Raw genomic sequence first — 21316 nt, 5'->3', positions numbered from 1 at the left:
ATCTACCTCTGGTTTATATTCTCTTAACTCCCATAACCTCACCCTGACTTCAGCTGGAGGATCCTGAAGCAATCTCTGGTTTGAATTTTCAAAAGGCTTTCACAGCACCACTACAACAGAACAACACATGCTTTTACTAAAAAAGTATTTTTAATAATAATAATAATTTTTAAAAAATCCACCCATGAGGAAAAAGCTTAAGCCACTAAAAAGGGTTTACATGTAAGTTTTTAATAGTTGTGATCACATAACCACTAAAGCCTACCACAGACAGGGACTTGACATCATGGAAAATCTTGTTACTTTTATTTCTTCTCTTAGAAACCCCCTTACTTTCCTTACTTTGCAGCGACCTGGAGAATAAGCCTTGTTTTCTGCAGAGCTGAGCAAGGAGACACTCATAAGTCATACTCAGGATGCTGTAGCCCAATGTGGGCAGTAGCACGTGGGCTGAATGCTTCTGCTTTCTTAAACTTCCTCCACTTCTTTCAGACTGTGCTCCAGGATGGTGTCTTGTCCCTGGAACTTAAAATAGCCACGAAACAACTTTCTCTGAAGCACCAGGGGAAACCAATAGCTGTCATCTGGCCACATGCAGTGGAAGGGCACCTCGTCCAGCTGGAACCACTGTGGCCGCATCTCTGGTGGCAGGAAACAAAAGAACTTTGCAAGGGATTTTCTCATGGATTTTTGCTGCCCACACTGTGAATATTGGTCAACAAGCAGCTTCCCTCTACTGCCCAGCTGCCTTCCTTCTGGGAGGCATCTTGGCATGCATAGTTCTCCATTTCATAAGGGCAATGCTGTCTCAGAAGAGCATGCACATCCTTCCTTTCCCCACATCAGCCACCTACCCTCACTTTCTGTTGGCTCTCCATGGAAGTGATCTGCCCGGAAAATGTGAACATCCATGAGTTCAGAGTTGCCTACAAATTCAAATGTGATCTGACCCATCTTCTGCAAGGTGTCCACAGTCAGTCCACTCTCCTCCAGGAGCTCCCTGCACAAGAACAAGACTTCTTACATGAAAGTGAGCATTGGGAAGACAAAATGCAGTCATCAACTTTACTCACACATTCAAAACCCTCCCAGTGAACAGAAGGTGAAAGCTCTTACAGTACAACAGATCAGGGCTCTAACCTCCAAGCCACACCACCACCGTGGAGTCAGGGATTGTGTGTTATTTCATGCTCCTGAGCCTGGCAGGAAACAGTCTATGTTGGAAGGGGAAGATTCAGGAAAATTTATCATTTAGAATAATTTAGTCCTTGCAACATGCAGATGGTCTCAGAGGTAAGAGAGAAATTGGTGTGTGAAGTCATGTGACTGTAGCTGGGTATAGCTTCAGAAGATAACACTTCATTTAGACAGGCAAACGGCTTTGCCAATTTCGAGCTAAATCTTTTAGGATTATGGAGAAGCAGGTCATGAACACCTATACCTGAGCATCTATACCTGCTACACACTCAGCTACTTCTGAAGCAAACTGAAGCTTACTTAAATTGCACATTCCATAACACCATTTGCACACAGAAGGTTGGGAATTCCAATTCCCATTCAAATGCAGTGTCAAAAACACAAACAATTGTGCAAACTTTGCCTTTCTGCTCCTTGGAAGTACATTGAGCATAACGAGAAGCCACAAGGCAAGACTTGTAAGAGCTCTTGGAGAGCTGTGCCAGCTTTTTCCATGTACCACCATGCACAGCTATTTGAAGTACATCCAATTATTTTCTCTCTTTATGCTGTATGCTCAGGTTTTTTTTTATTTTACCTCCCTCTAATAGAAATGGCATTGCTTGCTTGTAGTTAGTAATGGTTTTTCTAATGTACAAAAATAAGGAATACTCTGAAACTGTGTGCCTTTAGTTTTAGTTAATAATTAATGTAGTTGCCTATTTGGCAGTAACAACAATTTTAAAATGTAGTGGAAGTGATTTTAAGGCTCCAGCTTTCTTTGGCATGAATCTCATGGACCCCATTGTTCAAAATTATACTTCAACTTAATGTCTTGGCTAATTTTAGTTTATCTTCTGAGAAGCTATCTATGTCTAAAACAGAGGCAGTTTTCCAGCAATGACTCTAAAAGCCTCCTTTTACAGGCACTGGTAATTGAACAACAAAGCACAACATTGCTAAGTTCTTCAGGCAATTTATCCATCTGCTGCTTGCCTCTGTCTGTAGCAAGTGGAAACATTACAGTGGCAAACTAGAAATAACTCATTTACTAAATGCTCCCCTTACAAGATGTGCCACTGAAGAGCTGCCCAGGTGCTCGCAGGAATGTGCTGTACCCAGCAGAAGATGGAAATCTTACTGGTACTGGGAATTTTTGTTCATGTTTTGGCTTAATATTTAACTACTTGTGCTGAGAGGACACTTCACACCTTCTGCCTCTGCCAACCCAGCTGAGACAGAGCAACTTGGAACCACAACCTCAGACCTCAAGGCCGAGTGCAGAGTGGAAGTGGTACAAGGGAAGTTTGATTTGGAGTGTGTGATGCTTCCTGCAGCAGAGCTGTGCCCCAAGGCAGCACTGTTCCAGTGGTGCTCCAGCCAGCAAGGTGGCCAGTGTGTCCAGCTGCTCCTGGCTCTGGGGACAGCTTCCTGCCCAGCTGACCTCAGCAGGAACTGCTTGTGTCACTGTGGAGTAAATGCAGGCAAAGGGATGGGGACAGTCCCCAGCAGCAGGTGCTGGCTGTGCTGGGGCACACTGCATTTGGATTGAGGAAAATTTTAGCACTTGGCATCTTGTGTGAACAGAAGTTCTGGTGTCAAACTCGGGGCCAGCACAGGTAAACACACCAAGGAAATCAAATGCTACATGAAACCATTAGATTCACCCCACAGCCAGTGGCAGGTAAGTCTAGCAAATGTTAAGTGACAAGACTTAAGTCCCTCCCTCCATTCAGAGATGATAAATGATATGAAAAGCCATGATGAAGTGTCAGGTACATTAAGGCCATGTGCTGCTGGGAGCACATCTGCACAGAGACCCTTCTGTCCCTGGGCCCAGCTCACCACAGAGCCCGGGTGGTTGTGCTGGCACAGCTGAGGAGGCTGCTGGGGGCAGAACTGTTGGGAACCAGCTGAGCAAACCGTGACTGATCTTCCTGCAGGTGCAAGGGCAGCTTTGGGCATGTATCAGAAACTGAGGAGATGGCAAAGCATGGCTTTTGTATCTGCAACATTCACGTAAAGAACAAGGTACCTAATTTTAGAAGAGTTTAGCAATTCAGCTGTGATCTGCTACTTCATTTTAATGACCAGGCAGATGAAAGAACTACAAGAAATCAGTACTAAAGGGTTCAAAAATTACATTGCCTTTTTACTGATGAAATTCAATTCTGCAATTCAGCATTAGCACTTAAAAATATCACCAATCAAATAATAAGCAGTTTGGCTAATTATTTAAATTAAATTAGCTGTAATCCTGCAATATAGCCAAGATTAAACCCTGCACCTCTCTGAAGAGTGCAAGAACCTCCACCAAGCACTCAGAGTCATTCCCAGTTTAGATCAGAGATGGGAGGGAGGACATAGAAGTTCCAGTTGCTCACAGACTATATGACAGTTTAAGATTTACAGATGACAAAGGGGGAGCAATCCTGTTTCTCTGCACATGCGGATGCTCCCTCATCACCTGTGGAGCAGGTGTTCAGAGATGGGTCACGACTGTGCTGGTAACACGAGGGCATCACTGACCAGATGAGCCGTGCTACCTCTGCCTGCAGCCCACTGCCGACGGTCCAACACCTCCGGCTGTCCCCCAGCCGTGTCCCTCACCTGCGGGCAGCCTCCTCGATGCTCTCCCCGGGCTGCACCTTGCCCCCGAAGCCGTTCCACAGCCCCGCACCGAACCCGCGCTTCTTCATGCCCAGGAGGACGCGGGACGGCTGCACCACCAGGACGAGGGTGAAGAGTCTGGAGGTGTGCATGGCTCCTGGGAGAGGGACGAGGCGGGCACGCTGTGCCAAGGGTTCCTGGCACCCTTCGGAGGGGAGTGCCCAGAGCCCCTCAACCCCAAACACCCAGCACCCAAACCCTGGTCCCCGGTACCTGCTTCTCTAACGCTGCCACTGACCCTTGCTCTCCTCCCACCTCAGCACCCCCTGCAAAGTCTGATCCTCCCTTCCCAAACCCTTTTTTCACCCATAACCCCCTCCCTGAATCCTGACCACCCTTAACACCCTCTCCCAGGATCCCTGACTCCCAGCACCGTTCCCCAAATCTTTGATCCCCTCCACAAATCCCTGTCCCCCCCAGAATCTCCGACCCCCCTCAACACCCCTTCCCCGACACCTGAGCCCCCGGAAACTCTATCCCAAATCTCCGATCCGCTCTCCCTCAATCCTTGCTCCTCCTAAACTCCCTCCCTGAATCCCTTATCACCCTCAACATCCCCTCCCCGAATCCTTGACCCCCAACACCCCTTCCCCAAATCGCTGATCCCCCATCCCACTCCCTGACCCCCCTGTCCCCGCGCACCTCAGCCCCACACTCGCAGCTTTCCCGCCCGCCTCGATGTCCCCCTCAGCCGTGTCCGTCCCTGCTCTTCCCGCGCCGCCGCCGCCCCGCCCGCGGCCGCCGTGAGGGCAGGCGGGACCGGGCGGGACGGGGCGGGCTGAGGCGGCCGTGAGGCGGGACGGGGCGGGCTGAGGCGGCCATGAGGCGGGACGGGGCGGGCTGAGGCGGGACCGGGCGGGACGGGGCGGGCTGAGGCGGCCGTGAGGCGGAACAGGGCGGGCTGAGGCGGCCATGGCGGGAGCGGCCATTCCCGGGGGCAGGTGCGTGGCGGGGCCGCTGAGGCGATCCCGGCGCCCGTGCCGGGGACGGTGCGGTGTCGTTAGTGCCGGCGCCTGGAGCTTCCCTCGGGAATGGGTTCGTGTGCGTCTGGGGTTTTAGGTTAATGCCGTGCGGTGGTTCCGCCCGGGCTGTGCCTCTTGGTTGCTCTGCCAGGAGGTTGCAGGAGTTTGGGCATCTCTCCGTTCCTCCGAGGGGCTCCCGGAGGCCACCAGCCCCGCTGAGGCAGCACAGACCGTGCTGGGATCACTCTGTCGTGTCGTGTCCTTAAAACAGCAGAGCAGAAGCTGGTGTTTTCTTTCCCGTGTGGCCTCATCCAAAATCTGGCCCAGCTGTTGTGGTAGGACCTGATAAGTAAAGGTGCCAAAAATCTCAAATTTGGGGCTTCGTTTTAGAATGACAGAGTGATTTGGGTTGGAAGGGATCTCTGGAGACCATCTAGCCCAATGACCCTGCCAAGGTAGGGTCACCTGGAGCAGGTGACATAGGGACATGTCCAGCTGTATTTCGAATGTCTCCCAACAGTGAGAGTCCACACCTTCCCTGGTGCAATTAATTAGAGCCTGTAGTGCCTGGAATTAATTACTATAGAGACTCCTGAAATAAAAAAAAAAAGAGTGGTTATGTACTAACTGGTTGACTTGCCTCTTCCTGGCAGTTGTTGGCTTTGGATGAGCAGATGCCTGCACACCACGGTGAAGTTTCTGAGGAAAACTGGAACTGAGCAGAGGTGGTTGGAGAGGCACTTGAAGGATCCCTTTGTCAAGGCATCGAAGCAGCAGCATTACCGTTGCCGAAGTGCCTTCAAGTTGCTGGAAATTGATGACAAGTTCTGTGTTCTCCGTCCAGGACTGTCTGTTCTAGACTGTGGAGCAGCACCTGGTGCTTGGAGCCAGGTTGCTGTAGAGAGGGTCAATGCTTTAGGTGCTGGTAAGTGCAGTTTTTTGGCAGGCAAGATGGGGATGATGCTCCTTTTGAAGTGCGTGAAAGATATGTGAAATACTATGGAATCTAAATTGAAATACTATGAAATCACGGAAATACTACGATGGTAACAGTATGAGGAGGGGACATAGGTACTGCCAAATGCCAGAGTCATTGATAAAAACATGAAGAGGTGAGCCTAGTAAATCTTCACACAGAGAAATTTTGTTTATGAAATAAAACTTACCATGTGGTGCTAGTGATCTGATTAGCTATTGTGGAGAAGGTCCCTTCATCCAGTTCTGAAATTGGCATGACCTCCAGCAATTACCTTGGCTTATTTGAAATATTATTTCCCTTCTCAAAAAATGGAAGCAACTGCTGTGCATGGTTTATGTGGGTGAAGCCATTGATATTTACAAAATGAGGTGTTAGCATCTGCACCATTATCCAGGATTTCTGGACTGTCAGCATTGAAAGAGCAGCAGAAAACCAAGAAAAGTCCTGCTTGCTTATCCAAAGTTTTTCTGTCTTGAATGGATGAGCTTATGGCAAACCCTCCATCCAGATGCACCCAGCAGACTGCCTGTGGCAGGGGTTGGTGTTTTATCTGTTGAGTGGCACAGAGCTCATGCATGTGCAGGTTTTTGCAGCCACTCTGAATGTTCCCTGTGTCATTATCCTTCCAGATGCTGCTGTCCCCACTGGCTTTGTGCTTGGTGTTGACCTGCTGCGGGTTTCTCCTCTGGAAGGAGCAGTTTTCCTGTCACAGGCTGACATCACACACCCCAGCACGCTGAGGGCCATCCAGAGCCAGCTGCCCTTGGGAAAGGCAGATGTCATCCTGAGTGACATGGCACCCAACGCCACAGGCATCAAAGAACTGGATCATCAGAAGCTGATCAGGCTGTGTTTAGGCCTCCTGGATATATCCCGAAGCGTTTTAAAGCCAAAAGGAACGATGCTCTGTAAATTCTGGGATGGATCCGAGGCCCGAGTTCTGCAAAGCAGACTGAAGGAGCACTTCCAGGATGTGAGAACTATAAAGCCTCAGGCCAGCCGGAAGGACTCTGCAGAATCCTATTACTTGGCAAGGCTGTACAGAGGGAAATGACAGTCAAGAACTGCAGATTCTCTGACATTGACTGGAAATCTCAGTTTGGTGGGATACCATTAAGACCCTGGGAAGATTTTCTACTCTTCTTTAAGTCCATCAGGCTTTTCAAATACTTGTGGACAAATGGTTGGGAATGGAGAGGAATAATCTGAAAGGCAACCTCTGGGGCTGGAATAATGGAAATGTCAATAAAATCCTGATTACATGCGTTTTTAATTTGTGCCTGAAAATCATTGCACTGTTAATGCTGTCATACATGAGACTGACCATAAAGGTGATTGTTAGAAAGTGAGGGAGCAGCAAAGGGGAGTTTGAGTCAATCTAGTGCCTTTTAGAAGCTGGTGTGATTTATTTGCACAGGTAAAAATAGAAAATATTTCTGTGCATACCAGAATCTGCATCCTCATGTGGGATGTGTAACACAGCTGTGTGAGAGGCACAGCTGGCTGGGAATGTTCAGCCCCATGGCTCTGCTGCCTCTCCTCTAGACACAGGAGATATTTAGGTTATATTTAGGACTTGCTGCTTCCTGGCACTCCTAAATCCCGTCAATGGCAGTAGGACAGGGTCATGGCTGTGCAGATCATCTCCCCAGTGCTTTTTAGGTGTGACCAATGGTGTTTCTCAGGCAAAAAGACAAGATGTTCCTAAGATCCCAGTAGGCAGAATGACTGAATTGCCGGAAATCTGTTTGCACAAATAAATTTAGCTGCTGCCTTATCTGAAAATGACAAACCTTATATTAAATAGTGCTTTTATCAGGCTGACTGTGGCATGAGTTATATGAGAGGCTGTTTAAGACTCCCAGGCCTTTTTCATCAGCAGCAGCTCATTTGGGGCTGCTCACTAGATCCCTGCCGGAGCAGGAGGGCGCGGGGCGGTTTTTGGGGGGCAGCCGAGCTGTAAAACTCACCCCACCTTGTCGGGGCATTACGGTAGCGCGCGGAGTGCTGCGCGCATAATGCCGCCATTACGGCAGCCGGCGCCGCCGTTCTCGCGAGAGGCGGGCGCGGAGTTCCCGCGAGATCCCGTGGCCGGGGCGAGGAGGGAGATCCAAGCGGGGCGCGCGGCGGTGAGCGCTGAGGGAGCGGCGGGGCAGGGCAGGGATGGGGAAAGGGGAGGGAAGGGGCGCTCCGACCGGGAGCCGTGCGGGCGAACCCCTCGGTGCGCGGAGCTGCCCCGTGCCCGCCGCGGCCGCTCTCGGCGTTCGCTGTCCCTGCGTACCCTGAGGGAGCTTTGGCCACGGGGGATTCTGAACCGGACCGGGTCACATCTAAGTGTCTCCTTAATTGTTAGTAGGTTTGAGAGCGGGCTTGCTGGAGCTACTGTCGGTCGGTGTGTTTGGTACTCCAGCGCTCAGTTTGGGTTTTGGCAGAGCTGTTGCTCCTGCGCCACTCTTATGCCTCCTCCCCGTGATGCTGTAAATGCAAAAGGTGAATGCTGTGTAACCTGGGAGTGCAGGAACATCTGTCTGTGGTACAAGCCTTGTGGGTGCTGTGGCTGCCTTTCCTGGTCCTGGACCTTTTCTGGTGTTTCTGGGGGTTTATGGAGTGTGCAGTCACTGGAGGGGCTCACCTAAGGCTTCCTGAAATCTGCAAGGGAAACCTTGCAGGCTTTGCTGAGCTCCAGGCTTGATTTATCTTTGGCCTTTTAGTTAGTGCCCTTCTGAATTTCATTCAGTTTCACTTACTCAAGTGATCAGCGGACTTGGGAAAACTTCTTGTTGGAAATTAGAGTCCAAAGTGCTTCTGGGAAACCAGAAACAAGTTGTGTAGCAGGAAGGGTTTGCTGCTACTGTGGGTTAGTTCTGCTCCCATTGCTTCAGAAATTAGGGGGAAGAACAATGAGTTTGGTTTGGTCAGAGAAGAAAAGGCTGTTGTGGATCCCAGCAGTGATTTGCAGATTGATTTTACCCTGTAGATTGGAAGACCTTGTGTTTAGTGTTCCTTCAGGGCAGATGGATCTCTCTTCAGCAGAAAGCTTGCTTTGAGTGTTTTGCTGATGCTTTTCTCTCCATTTCCAGAGCCATGGAGGACTTGGAAAATAATACCACTGTTTTCTCCACCCTGAGATCTCTCAACAACTTCATTTCTCATCGTATGGAGGGAGTGTCTGGGCTGGCTACACCAGGATCATCTCAAAGCTCCTTACAGATGCAGTACCAGCAGAGGATGCAGGTGAGGAGTCCTCCTCTTGGTGATTCCTGCAGTATCACTTCAGTGTGGCTGTGTGCTCCTTTTCCAGGAGCTGGGGATTTCATTCAGATCTCACCGTTCTTTCTGAAATTGACGTTCTGAAATTTACACAAACTCAATAAAGGAAGCTTGCTGTCACCATTCCAGAATCTCTTCCAGAATACATTTAATTTCTTTTTTTACAATGTCAGATTTATTTCTGTTTTTTAAGGGTTTAACAAAGGTCCTTTGAATTTATTCCCTGCTAGTTATGTCTTTGTACAAGCTCAGGAAATTAAATTGTGCGTTGTTTTCATATTGCCGAACAAAGGAGCTTTATATTTTAACATTTTTCTGGTAAGACACTTTGTTACCTTTTTCAGAGTTTAAAGGCTCCTTTGCCTGGGCACATCCAGGAGGCTTGCATTGAGCTGTGGTTTTGATATGCAAACCAGTTGTGCTTTCTTATCCAGCTCTGTTTGTATCCACTTGGATTATTTACTTTTTTTTTTTTCTGTTAGCTGCTTCAGGCTCATAAAGCATAAAGTAAATTGACATCTTGGATCCCAGGGACTGTTTATTAGGCTACAATGAAGTTTCTCCATTTTGTATCTTAATATTATTTCTATTTCAGTCTCTGAGTACAAAATAAGTTTGCTTTTTTAATGTAAATCTGCTTTGATTTTGGAATGTTGACAAAAATTTAAGCTTTTTCTGTCTATGCTGCATCTCTGGTGACAGCAGTAGTTGCAGAAGGCTCTCCCTAGTTAGAGTCTCCATTTGATGTGTTGGATATGTATCACCAGGGTATGAGCAATTCTGTTAGTATTGTCTGTGCTCTCAGGTAATTTGAATGAAAAAATGAAATATAATGTTGTAGAGGTCATAGAATAATGTGTTATTTTGCTCAGCAGTTACGTTTTATTGGAAGCATGATCTGTGCTTCTTAGACTGATAATTAACTCATAATTAGCTTTTTAGATAGAGAAGTAGATTTTGTCAGACTACATCTAGAGACTGAGAAATCCTGACTTAAGAACCAGGAATTAATTTCTTTCCAATTCACCTTGGGTTATGTGGGTTTCTGAGCGTGGTGCTGAGCTCTTAGTTTCCCCATTTGCAGCTGGTGTGAGAGATACCACAAGTGTGGTGATAGTTTGTAAAATGGCAGGTTAATGTCAGGGCACCATGATACTGTTGTGCTGTTAATGGTGTGCAATATCCTTTTTCACACATGAACTGGCCAGCTGGAGGAACAAGCTGGGCAGATCCACTCCAAATCCCAGCTGCTGCAGGTGGAAAGGGAGAAGATGCAGATGGAGCTGAGCCACAAACGAGCTCGCATCGAGCTGGAGAAGGCAGCTAACACCAATGCCAGGAACTATGAGGTGAGGGGTTTGTCTGCATGTGGCTTGGGAGCATTGGCCTGGGCCACAACACATGGAGAGCATTTACATCAGTGGGCTGGATTGGTTCAGGGATGTGCTTTGGTTTGCAGTGGTCTGTTCAGAATGTGCGTAGTTACTCTTTTTTTGGAGTGAAACTAAACTGAAAGGTGCACTCCCAGAGCAAGCCTGGTGTTCACTGTCTTCAGAGCAGGACTTCAGTGACTCTGGAATGCATTTACTGTGCTTTTATTCAGTGCAATTGTGGGTGTCAAGTTGCCAGCACCAAGACATCTGCAGAACTGCTCTGCAGGTCCCCTCTCAGCACACTGCACTAACTTGCTAATGTGCACAGGAGTGTGAACTTGAAGCCTCGTTAGGTTCACAGACTGATGCTCTGATCACTGGATTCTGTTAGCTTAGCACTGAAGTTGTCGTGGGTAGCAGTAACAAAAGGGATTTGTTATTTGTTTTTCCCAGAAGCATTTAATAATTTTTCTCCTAGAGGAGTTTAAACTTCTGCTGGCACAATTGCAAGCATTTGGTTTGTGTGACTATAATTAATTGGAATGGCAGCAGTGCCAGCCATGCAGTGTCACACAAGAGAGCCTGCACTGATAAAACAGTGAGCCTCACTCAGGGACTAATAGCTTTTATTGGGTTCTGCTTTTCTGCCCACATATGTTTGCTTAACGACGTTACTGAAATAAGCTGTGGATCAGTGGCTTTTGTAGCATAATAAAAGTCTTCTGTGTGGGTGATTATTGAAAAAGAAATCTGTAAAAAATAATAAGTATGTTTTGTTATATTTTATGGGAGTGACAGATTTAGTGTGTGGTTGTGAAATAGGGAGTCAATGACTAAATTCCTCCTTCCTCTGAAGTCAGGTGATGTGGGATTAAGCCAGGAAGAGTTCAAACTGGAATGTAGCTGAGTCAGTCACAGAAAACCTTGAAATACTGGTACAAAAAAAGGGAGCAGCATTAATCCAGCACTGTGGTAATTACCCTGCTCAGATTCTGTGCTTTTCCGAGTCATGTTGGATAAAGGTTTTAGGAACCTCACATTGCTTTGCATAATCCTTGTTTACTATGCAAATCCATGTCTCCAGTTGCTTTGATTAGCAAAGCAATTTACTATGCATTTTTTCAATAAGTATCAATCAATTTGTGGTAGGAATAAACTGAAATGGTATATGAAAGGTTGTTGGACTGCAAAAATATTTATTGTATTTATTTCTTTTAAATGGCCTCAAGTTGTGGAGAGAAGTTTGTCTTATTAACCCAGCTGTTGAGGTCTGAATTTTTGAAAGTCAGTTTGTTGTGCATTGGTCAGCTTTAAATTGGAGATGGAATGTTTTCATCTTTGATCTGCAGGAGAGTGTGCGGTGGAATCTGTCAAGCCACATCTCATTCTCACAATTCTCACAATTCTCACAATTGTGTCTTAGTGTAAGAGATTTGGAAGACATGGTCTCTCAATTTTCTGGCTTCCATTTCCCTGGAATTCTGTTGAGTTGCTGCTGCTAAGGTTTTTGTCCTTCCTAGGTTAAAGCTGTGGTCTGAGTAACTTTGCTTCATGATGAATCAATAACCATTGGTGACCATGGTAATGAGAAATGAGGTCAAAAGAAGGAAAAATGCCTTCAACTTTCTGCTGCTTTCTCCTTAAGTCTCTTCATGTTTTTTCCCTTGGCCAGCGAGAGGCCGACCGAAACCAGGAGCTGCTCACACGCATAAAACAGTACCAGGAAAGAGAAGCAGAGGCTGAAAATAAACTGAAAGAACAAATGGAGATGAACAAATCTTACAAGAAGAGCATGGAGACAATGAGCAAGAAGATGCAAGAGAAGGAGAGCAAATTAGCCGAAGCTAATGAAGTAAGGACAGAGTAATTTTAATCCATCCGTAGCTTCAGGTGACTTTGCAGTTCTTGTGACTTGAAAATCTTCTTTTTGATTAAAAAACCCCTTCAACTAAATAACTGGAACATTGTGCTCATCACCTGGAAATGAATAAGCCCTGGTGATGAATGTCTTTTCTGTCAAAGTTTAGAACCAAACCAAGCCCAGACATAAGTGACCAGGTCAGGAGAAGATATTTCTTAGACAAGCTGATATGGAGAAGGAGAAAAAAAGAGTGTGGCAATGTCCAGCATCTAGGTTCAGAAGTGTGAAGAAGAGGACAGTGATGGAGGAGATATTATGGGAAAGTGTTCAGGGAAGTCAGGAAAACTGTAGAGTGGATGAGAGCAACATTATGAACCAAGTGTGTTTTCCTGAAGTGTCTTAGATTCCTGAGCATTCTACTGCAGAGTGGATGTTTGGGTAACAGTTTTAGTATATTTGGTTGCCCAGACCATCTTCTCAACCTTCTCAGATATCATTATAATTAAGTTCATCTATTTTATATGTAATTTCCTGTTTGATTTGGTTTCCTGCATCAGTTGTTGATTAGCAGTGACAAAGTCCTTAAGCCCTGCTCCTGCCTAGGTGTCACTGGAAATGTAGCTCTCTGATAAAGCAGGTCAACAGATTTAATGTTCCAGTTACCAGTGATTAAAACCAGGGGGACAGTGATGGTACATAAGAGAAACTAAACCCTCCTGAAAAATGTGTGCTGCAGTTCTGTGTCTGTGTACTTTTATTTCTATCAGTGTCAAGATGAGAACCCTGTTTCTCTGTCTAGAAGACACACTACATATGTAATGGTTTGAGATATTTCTCTTTTTCTCTGTTACAGGGAGCTGAATAATGGCTATTGGAAACAAACTTGTGAGCTTTTCTTTGGGGTTAATTTATTTAGAAAAATACATAATCTAAATTTAAAGTTTGATATTTTTCATGTTGTTTTAGGTCACCCATTTAAGAGATAATGTAAGTTACAATTTGGATGGCAAATGAAAGTGCAAAATTATTTTCTCTGGCATTAGTTTGAGGTAGGTTTGCAGGTCTGAAGCTTTGCAGGAGTGTGGGATTGTTTCTAAGATTGTGTTAGTACTTTTTAGTTGGAAATTATTTCTATCACCATCCACAATATCTGGCTTGGAGTCACAGCCTTGTGTGTTTATGCTTTTCCCCTCCCCCCCCTCCCTTTATTCAGACAATCACTGTATTAAAAGGAAAAATATCAGAGCTACAATGGAATATAATGAACCAAGAGATGCAGATGACAAGCCAAGACTCTGAGAAGCAGGAACTGATGGAGCAGCTGGATATTGAAAAAAAGTAAGCAAGGGATGAATGACTGTAGGGAGAAAAAGGCAAACAGAACTTGAGTCTTGTGCAGCTGTCATCACTCAGAAAACTTTCAAGGGCGTTTGATTTCTGTTCTTCAAAGGGGTTCTTTGATCTGGATGTTCAGGTTATAACCATTGTTTGAAACCAATTCTGAGGTGCAATTTTAATTGTACCTTGAGGAAAAAACCCCACCAACTTGAGCTTTAAATCTCAGTGATGTTTCATGTTCCTGGAACAGAAGGCACATGGGTGGGAAAGGCTGATCTGAACTTTATGAGCTGACCAGGACAGAAATATCAAACCTTATAGTGGAGGGGTAATTGAAAGTTACAAGTATGTTTTTCCTTGCTTGCTAACTTCAGCTCTTCAGTTTCAAAGTTGTGAAGTTTTGTTTACTCTGAGTGTGTATTTGTTGTTCTCAGGGTTGGCTTAATTTTTTTGTATTTTGTCTCAATATTCTTATTTTTATTAAAATGAATGGATATTTTTTGTCTCTGAATTAGAGGGAGCTGATATGAGTGTGAGACTGAAAGAGAAAATGTTATATAAAAATAACATTTACTTCATTAGTGCTGTTTGACTCTGTTGGTCAGAGACTTCTAAGGTGGGTTGTTTCTGGTACCTGATTTCTGGGTGCTCAAGTGCTTCTTGTGTCTTCATCCCACAGGAAATGGCAGGAGGCAAGTCAGCAAATCCAGGCACTGCAAGCAAGCCAGTCCTTACTGGCAGAATATGAGCAGAAGATTAAGGTAAGAAACTTTGTGACCTATATAAAGCTTTAGATTTTAATTCCTTCAGGGGAAGAACAGAACACTGCTTTTTAAAAAATTGGCTGTTGCTAAAGTAAAAGGTTACTTTGTCATGTAAGTACCAGAGTTGGTTGCTAGCTAGAGTTGAGCTTGGGTGGACCAGCTGCAACATGACACTTTGCCTTTGTTGTATCAATTGATTGAAAAAGAGCATACTTTATAGAAAGGTGATTTAAATCTTTATGCAGTGCTCTGGAAGAATGCTCTGTTTGGTTTTGTGCCACAGCACAAATTTGCTCTGTTTCTAGAGTGATCTTTTTTCAAATGGTGTGTGATGAGCCCAGCAGCTCCAGTTACTGTCTGCTTCCCAGAAAATCCTTCCTCTGCATTTGTGTTTAGAAGGTCCAATTACTTGTAAAGCTTTCAAAACTACACTAACTTAAATGTCAGTATAGAGATGCTTTTTCTGCTTCCAAATGAGCACATAGTTTGGTGGGAGTGTATCTTTTTCATTTGTCTTGTCTTCCTGGCAGAGGTAGATGTGGAGAGTTACTTTGGTTGAGCAGTGCCAACAGTGGCATTGCCTTGCTGTAAAACCAACCTGATTGCCAGCAAGAGGAGTCTTTCTCCATTGAAATGAAAGGATACAAAATGGGATATAAGTCTGCAGCACAGCCCTAAATAATTTGTTTTTTTAGTGGAAAACCCCCCAGCATTTACCATAATGTTGAAATGCACATTTGTGTATGTTTCTGTACCTAATTCTTGCAGGCCACTCAAATGCTTCTCTTTGCACTTCATTGATAGAGGGATAGAGGACAAGAAAATCACAGATTTGGTTCAGTTGATAGAAGATAATTTTAATGAGTAACTGAGTGGTTTTTTTGTTATGAACTTGGGGTAAGCATATGTAGAGAAGAGACCAGCCCAGGTATTACAAGTGCAGCAAGAGTCATCCCTGCTTTGAGCATGGATTGGACAACATGACTTCCTGAGCTCCCTTCCAACTTCATTCAGGTCCTTGATGAGAGCTTAAAAGGTACAATGCAGAAATAACTCTTACAAATTCCAGCTTACTCATTGCTGTCCTGTTCTCATCCCATGTTTTCCAGGATCTGGAGCAGAAGTTGTCCCAGCAGGAACATGATGCTCTAATTGTCAAGAACATGAAGGCAGAACTGGCTCGTTTCCCAAAAATGGAGCGTGAGCTACGCCAGCTCAAGGAGGAAAATGCCTACTTCAGGTGAAGGGAGGGCTCACTTGTTGAGGGTTCTGCACTTTTACATCCCTCTTTAGGGTTTCCACATGGGAAAAGCTCAGAAGGAAGTATTTCATATAAATACTGCTTATGAATTGAGCAGTGTCGTGGTGCTTTCTAGGTGAGAGGATCTGACAAGATCTGAGGAATCTTCTTGACACAGAATGTGCATTCATTTGTTCTGAAACTTTGGTTTGTTAGAATGAAATTCAAAGATTAAAAGTAGTGATGAGCTCCATACAGCTTGGGGAAAGAATTTCCTGTAGGGAAAGAAGGCAGATGAACATTTGTTTAATAACTGGTTTTGCTTAGCTATTGCTACCACTGTTTTAAAGGCCTGTTGTTCCAGAATAATGTTTAGCAAGTGTCTTGTTTAAATTTCTAAAGCACTGTGATACAGCCATTGGTAGAGTAGGCTTTCCAGATTGTCAAAGTGGCAATCAATTCAGAAAATTAAATTAAATGTAATGTGAAATAAATTGCCATAAAGTGTTGGATGTTTTTTTGTTGTTGCTTGTCTTTTTATTAAATTACATGAGTCATCTTGCCAGCTTTTCTTTTTTTTTTTTTTTAATTAAGTAATTTTCCTAGGTTTTGGTCTTGTAATTATTTCATTATAATTTTAAATTGTTTATCTTGGAATTTTTTCTCATGTTTGTTTTTCTACACTGAAACATACCAAGAGATTAAAGGTCATTTGTTTTTGTACAGTTTTATTTCACCCTTGTGAAATAAACCATTTACTCTGTTGAAGTAAAACCAAGCAGTGCTCCAAAGCCCAGGTCTCTACTGCTTGTTGTATTCCAGCCAGACTGAAAAGCAGATTCAGAGTCTTGTTACCCTTGTTTTGACAAATAGTAAAGAAGACACAAAGCTTCAGCTTGTTCAGGCATAATTAGGATAGTATTTAGAGTAGAAAAAAATAATTTCAATAAAGGTGTAATTTTTTTTGTAGAAGTGGCTTTGCAGTGAAGGTTATAGAAATGAGTCAGTTGAATGTCATGATTCCCTTAGGATTGCTCTATATCTGAAAGTTTGTGGAGGGGAATTGAGTTGCATGAATCTGTAGTAATTGTCTCTCTCTTCACCACAGGGAAATGAAAGAAAACAATGGTTTGCTTAAGGAGGAAGTGGAAGGTCTCCAAAGAAAGCTGGAACGCTATGAGAAAGTCCAAGCACAGCTAGTGACTGTGGAATTGGAAAATGAGGTGAGGAGCTGGGAACATCTGGTGGATGAGCAGGAGTTTCCTTTATTGCCTGTCCTGACTTTTAGGCTCTTCCTGTGTTGTGTTACTTAAGATGTGATACCTCCTTTAATTAATGGACACAAACTAGACATTCCCAAAGTGGAAGGTCGGTATGAGGGGGGTTGTAGCAAGGAAGGTGTAAAAGGCAAAAGGATATCTGCTGTTCAGCTGGAGATTTTATGTAAAGAGTAATCTTATAGTGTCTCTTTTAGCCTTGATGTTTCTCTTTTGCCTTTTTTTTGCTGGAAAGGCTTTTTCTGGCATCAAACTCTGTCCAGACACGGTGGTGTCCAACAGGTGTGAGGTAAGAACCTTGATACCCAGGGCTGCAGAATGACAAACCAAAAGTGCTGGATGAGATCAGGAAATCCACAGGAGGAGAAGGAATGACACTGACTTTGCATTGAGGATGATGAGAAAACTCTGGAAAGTGAGCTGTTAAAACATATATTTATGTCTAACTTGACTTTTAACCTTTACTTTAGAAACTTCTGGGAAAATTGCAAAGCTGGGAGAAACTGGACCAGACCACTGGCTTAAATATCAGGTATGTGCTCACAGCTCTGGAGGGAAGCAAGACTTTGAAGCCCTTTCCTCTTAATCTTCTGAATGATCTCTTAATTGTGTTGGTAATGTTTTCTTTCTGTCCCTTCTTCATGTGGAAGCTATTCTAGTAAATTTTATTATACATGAGAAGAAAATAAGATACACATTTTTAAAAGTAACTTTGGGAACTAAGAAATGTTTTTCACCAAGTCACTTTGAGTAATATCTCTGAGGCTGTGGATCAGTTTTGAATTCTTGAAACTTTTTGTGTATAGCTGCATTTTTGTTTAGTTAGAGATTCCACTTGCTTAATAAGTGAGTTGCTAAGAATTTTAGATGTCCAGAGAAGACAATATATGCTACTTGTGGCAAACTGTTGTGAACATATTTCCTTTGAAATCTGGATATCAAAATCAGCTGCTAGATCATGTTGTGACTTTTTCCCTACAGCAGCTGAAGAAATGTTATTTTAGTTATTTTGTCAAACCCACTCCCCAGTTGTGTTTTGTAACATCAGCTGGTCTGTGTGTTAGTTCTCAACAGCTCCTCCTGACATCTGGAGCAGTGAACCAGGTTTTTTAAGGTCCCTGTATATATGGTATAAAAAGGAGCTGGAAATAGTGGGATTTCTGATCATTTTCTTCTGCTGCAGAAGGTGTTCTGTGTATATATGAATCTTTTCTGTGCCATGTTTCAACACTGCTTTATTTTCTCTAAATATTTACAGCATTATTACATGAAAAAAGGAGGTGATTCTTTGTAAATAATTGGTAGGAGCATTATCACCTTTCACTCTGGGTCAAAGCTGAAACATGAACAGCAGAATCTCATCTTGCCACTTGTTTCTCCATTCCATTCATTCCACATACCCAGCCACAGAGCTGTGTCTGCACTGCTGGGATTGTTTGGAAATGCACATATGGTTTGGACACATCACTGCTTCATGTAAAAGATACTGTGTTCCAACTTGGGAAAGCTCCCTTAACTTTCTCAGTGTTTTCTGTTTAATGAGGACAACAAACCTTTTCCAGAGGCCTGCTGGTAGGTAGCATGCTTGAGGTTCTCTCCTGCATCTGCTGAGGATCCATACATTTAGATGAAGATGGAATTATGTTAAGTCTCCTATGATAAGGTATGGACAGAAATTGTAGGAATCCTTTTCACAAAACCTTTTGGAGTAAAAGCTTTTTACTTACCTCAAGCTGTTAAAGGTTTAACAAGGTAATTTCACAGTGGGAGAGAAATGGAACCAAATGATTCTGCCTGTTGAAGTCTAATAACTCCTTCATTTAAAATCAGAATATTCACTGTGAAGTGCTAGTTTTGTGATTGGGCCGTATTCTTTAGTGCTATTAATGGCACCTTCTACAGAAAGGGGAATTGCTCTTGAGAAAGATTATCTTTTCATGCAGTTGGAGCAAGTGGGACTGGATGATTTCCCCCTCCCTCCCTTATTGTTCTTTTTTTTTTTTTTTTCTTGCTCACAGCAAGAATTACACATTACAAAGACTTCTCACAGAATGAATTACATTAATTTTTGGGGAGGGTGATGAAGATGGTGAGAGAGCTTTGTCCTGGTTGGATCCTGGAGAATGCTGTTGGTGAAAGTTTGAGAAGAGTTAATTGCCCATCTCATAGTAGAAAAGAAACAGGAACAAGTTGACTGATTGTCCCAAAGAGCCAGAGCAATGTTCTGTTTGCTAATAACTAGATAAGAAAGGGAAAAGGGAATAAATTAGGATTTCTCATCTTTTCTTATCAGGTTCTTCATTGGTACAGAGGATGTAAGGGAAGTGCATGCAGCGTGTGGCGTTTTAGGAGAGGATGATTTTTCATTTCCTCCAGCACTTCCACAGGGCTTGCTCAGTGTCTGCTCTCAGTGGTTTCTGTTCACTGATTGCCTGCTCCCAGCAGGCTTTTTGTCAGATTGGCTTATGATCAGCCCTTGCAGTGTAATTTTATGTAATAATACTTGGGAAGGAGGTGCAGCTTTCAGGAGTGTGGTGGTAATCCAACTGTTTTTAGTACTGGTCTCTTTTTGGTGACAATGGAAGAGAGTTTGTAATGCTTCACCTTGTGGGGGTAAAACAAGTTCATTAACTGTTGACTCTGGCTAATCTTCTCTTTGCTCGTTCTGGATTCCACTTGTAAGCTCCTGGGCTTTTTTCTCTTCATAAACAGTGGAAACAAAGACTGCTGTAGCTCTATAGCAAAATATTCCTGTGCTGTACAGTAGCTAGATAATAAAAATAGGACTCATTATATGTGCTATATATGGTTTATATGTACACATTATAAATCTATGTCATCTTTCTTGTGTTCAGTTATATGTCCTTTGGATTTCTTGAGCTTTTTTACTGCCTTCCTTGCAGTATAGTTGGCTCTGGTTTTTCTTGTGGATCTAGGTCTTTTTTGTGTGTGTTACTGTTATGCTGCCAGTGATTTTCATACATTTGTCATGTGTTGCTCTGATTTGGTATTTCTGCTCTAGAATTGGTTTCAGCTGTAAAGGGGAAAATCCACAAAACGTTAAATTCTTGTTCTGTGAGTAAAAAGTCTTACTTATTTTGCAGTGCACTGTTCTAGAGAGGGATATTTATACATGGCTTTTTTAGGACTGTTACTAGGAAAGGATTGTATTGAGAAAACAAGCTTCTTGTACTCTGTCTCTCCAGGATGTGCTGAGGTAGATTCTATTTCTTCAAAATCCAGGATTTGAGTAATGGAGTTGTTGACCATCCTCACTGACCAACCATATTAATCGTGACACACTCAGTTGTTTTTTCAGCATTGGACTTTTAGCTTACAGATATTTTCCAGGCAGCTCCTCTACTGCCATTAAACAGGTAATCTATTTGAACAGAAAAATATTTGGAGGTTTTGGGTGACGCTGGCAGGTTTATTTGAATGACAAAGCACAGAACTCCCACGAGATGGCGCCCGCTCTCCTGCAGGGGAAGGAAGGGAGGAACGGGATCGCTGCTGCCTGGGATTCAGCCCGGTGTGAATCCATAGCCTCGGCAAGGGGAGCTGCTCTCAGGAAAACTCATCATTGCTGCCGGCAGAAGTTTTAAACTGCCATTAATGCTGTCTGCATGCAGTCACCGTCTCCTTGCCCAGTATTCCGGGCTGTAACTTGCTATGAAAATGGTTTGTGCAGATTGCTCTAATGGAATATGAAACAGTGCTTTTCTCACTTTGTAAACTTCATGTTTACACCACGTATTCTGAATTTTGTCTTATTTAATAGGAGTTCTTCACAGCCTGGTTCTTTTCTCCCCACCCCAAGCCTTAGGGTTGCATTCTTAGAGCAGCACTGCTGCTGTTCTGCCTTTCCCTCTGCAATGTGTAGAAGATGCCCAAATAAAAAATGAAGGTGCTTGTTCTGTGAGCTATTAATCTAAATAAGCCTATTTTGCTGCTGTTTGTCTGTGCTGGGTTGATATTGTTTTTGTCCTCTAATGAATTAGGCAAGTGATTTGCTATCCGTAAACAGATATACCCTGGAGTACTGGGTGTTGCAAAAAGATGTACATCAGGTATTTGTTAAAGCTGAGGCAGTAACTCAGATACTGAAGGTACTGATAGCCATTGATAGCAGCTGACAAGGTTTAATGCTAAATTTGTCTTTGTGTTATTCCATAAGTGGCAAATAATTGCAAGTCTTGAAAGGCTGGAGTTTGGCTGAAGAGTTATAGAAGTGAGTGAAGACTGCCAGGTGGGCCACAAACAACAGCTTCAGAGAAGTTTTAGTCCAAGCTTTTTTTCTTTTTTGAGGTAATAAATAGTAATGTGTGATACAGGGCTTGTTTTTATTTGTTTCTTATTTTGCTTGGAATTTTTTATTAATGGAAGTAATGAGTAAAAGGTTTTTA

At 43.7% G+C, this 21316-nt stretch overlaps 3 protein-coding genes across 5 annotated transcripts in view; 2 read left to right on the top strand and 1 right to left on the bottom strand.

Moving 5' to 3' along the window:
- Window positions 1-210: 210 nt before the first annotated feature.
- On the bottom strand, window positions 211-4631 carry NUDT1 (nudix hydrolase 1). Of its 2 annotated transcripts, none has more exons than XM_056502902.1 (4): window positions 4489-4631; window positions 3787-3943; window positions 855-1000; window positions 211-641 (listed from the first exon to the last, which is right to left on the bottom strand). In XM_056502902.1, exons 2-4 carry the CDS (start codon window positions 3936-3938, stop codon window positions 469-471), a joined length of 471 nt encoding a protein of 156 aa, XP_056358877.1. In that variant the 5' UTR covers window positions 3939-3943; window positions 4489-4631; the 3' UTR covers window positions 211-468. The 2 variants fall into 2 exon arrangements, with proteins under 2 accessions (XP_056358877.1, XP_056358878.1); XM_056502903.1 differs by having other exon boundaries at window positions 3787-3940; window positions 4489-4574.
- On the top strand, window positions 4612-7060 carry MRM2 (mitochondrial rRNA methyltransferase 2). Of its 2 annotated transcripts, none has more exons than XM_056502899.1 (3): window positions 4612-4787; window positions 5462-5733; window positions 6417-7060. In XM_056502899.1, the coding sequence occupies exons 1-3, from the start codon at window positions 4759-4761 to the stop codon at window positions 6839-6841; spliced, it is 726 nt and encodes a 241-aa protein (XP_056358874.1). In that variant the 5' UTR covers window positions 4612-4758; the 3' UTR covers window positions 6842-7060. The 2 variants fall into 2 exon arrangements, with proteins under 2 accessions (XP_056358874.1, XP_056358875.1); XM_056502900.1 differs by having other exon boundaries at window positions 4753-4887.
- Window positions 7061-7847: 787 nt separating this feature from the next.
- MAD1L1 (mitotic arrest deficient 1 like 1) overlaps window positions 7848-21316 on the top strand; it is a 341085-nt gene continuing 327616 nt past the window's right edge. The window contains exons 1-9 of the mRNA XM_056502893.1: window positions 7848-7916; window positions 8868-9021; window positions 10266-10406; window positions 12103-12282; window positions 13505-13629; window positions 14309-14390; window positions 15503-15633; window positions 16742-16856; window positions 17381-17442. Coding sequence (XP_056358868.1) covers window positions 8872-9021; window positions 10266-10406; window positions 12103-12282; window positions 13505-13629; window positions 14309-14390; window positions 15503-15633; window positions 16742-16856; window positions 17381-17442 — 986 coding nt within the window. The 5' untranslated portion in view covers window positions 7848-7916; window positions 8868-8871. The remainder of the gene's footprint in view (window positions 7917-8867; window positions 9022-10265; window positions 10407-12102; window positions 12283-13504; window positions 13630-14308; window positions 14391-15502; window positions 15634-16741; window positions 16857-17380; window positions 17443-21316) is intronic.

This window comes from Oenanthe melanoleuca, chromosome 14 (genome assembly GCF_029582105.1).
Source record: "Oenanthe melanoleuca isolate GR-GAL-2019-014 chromosome 14, OMel1.0, whole genome shotgun sequence".
Classification (NCBI taxonomy): Eukaryota; Metazoa; Chordata; class Aves; order Passeriformes; family Muscicapidae; genus Oenanthe; species Oenanthe melanoleuca.
Note: the sequence above shows the minus strand (reverse complement) of the source record. Positions and strands in the feature narration are given on the sequence as shown.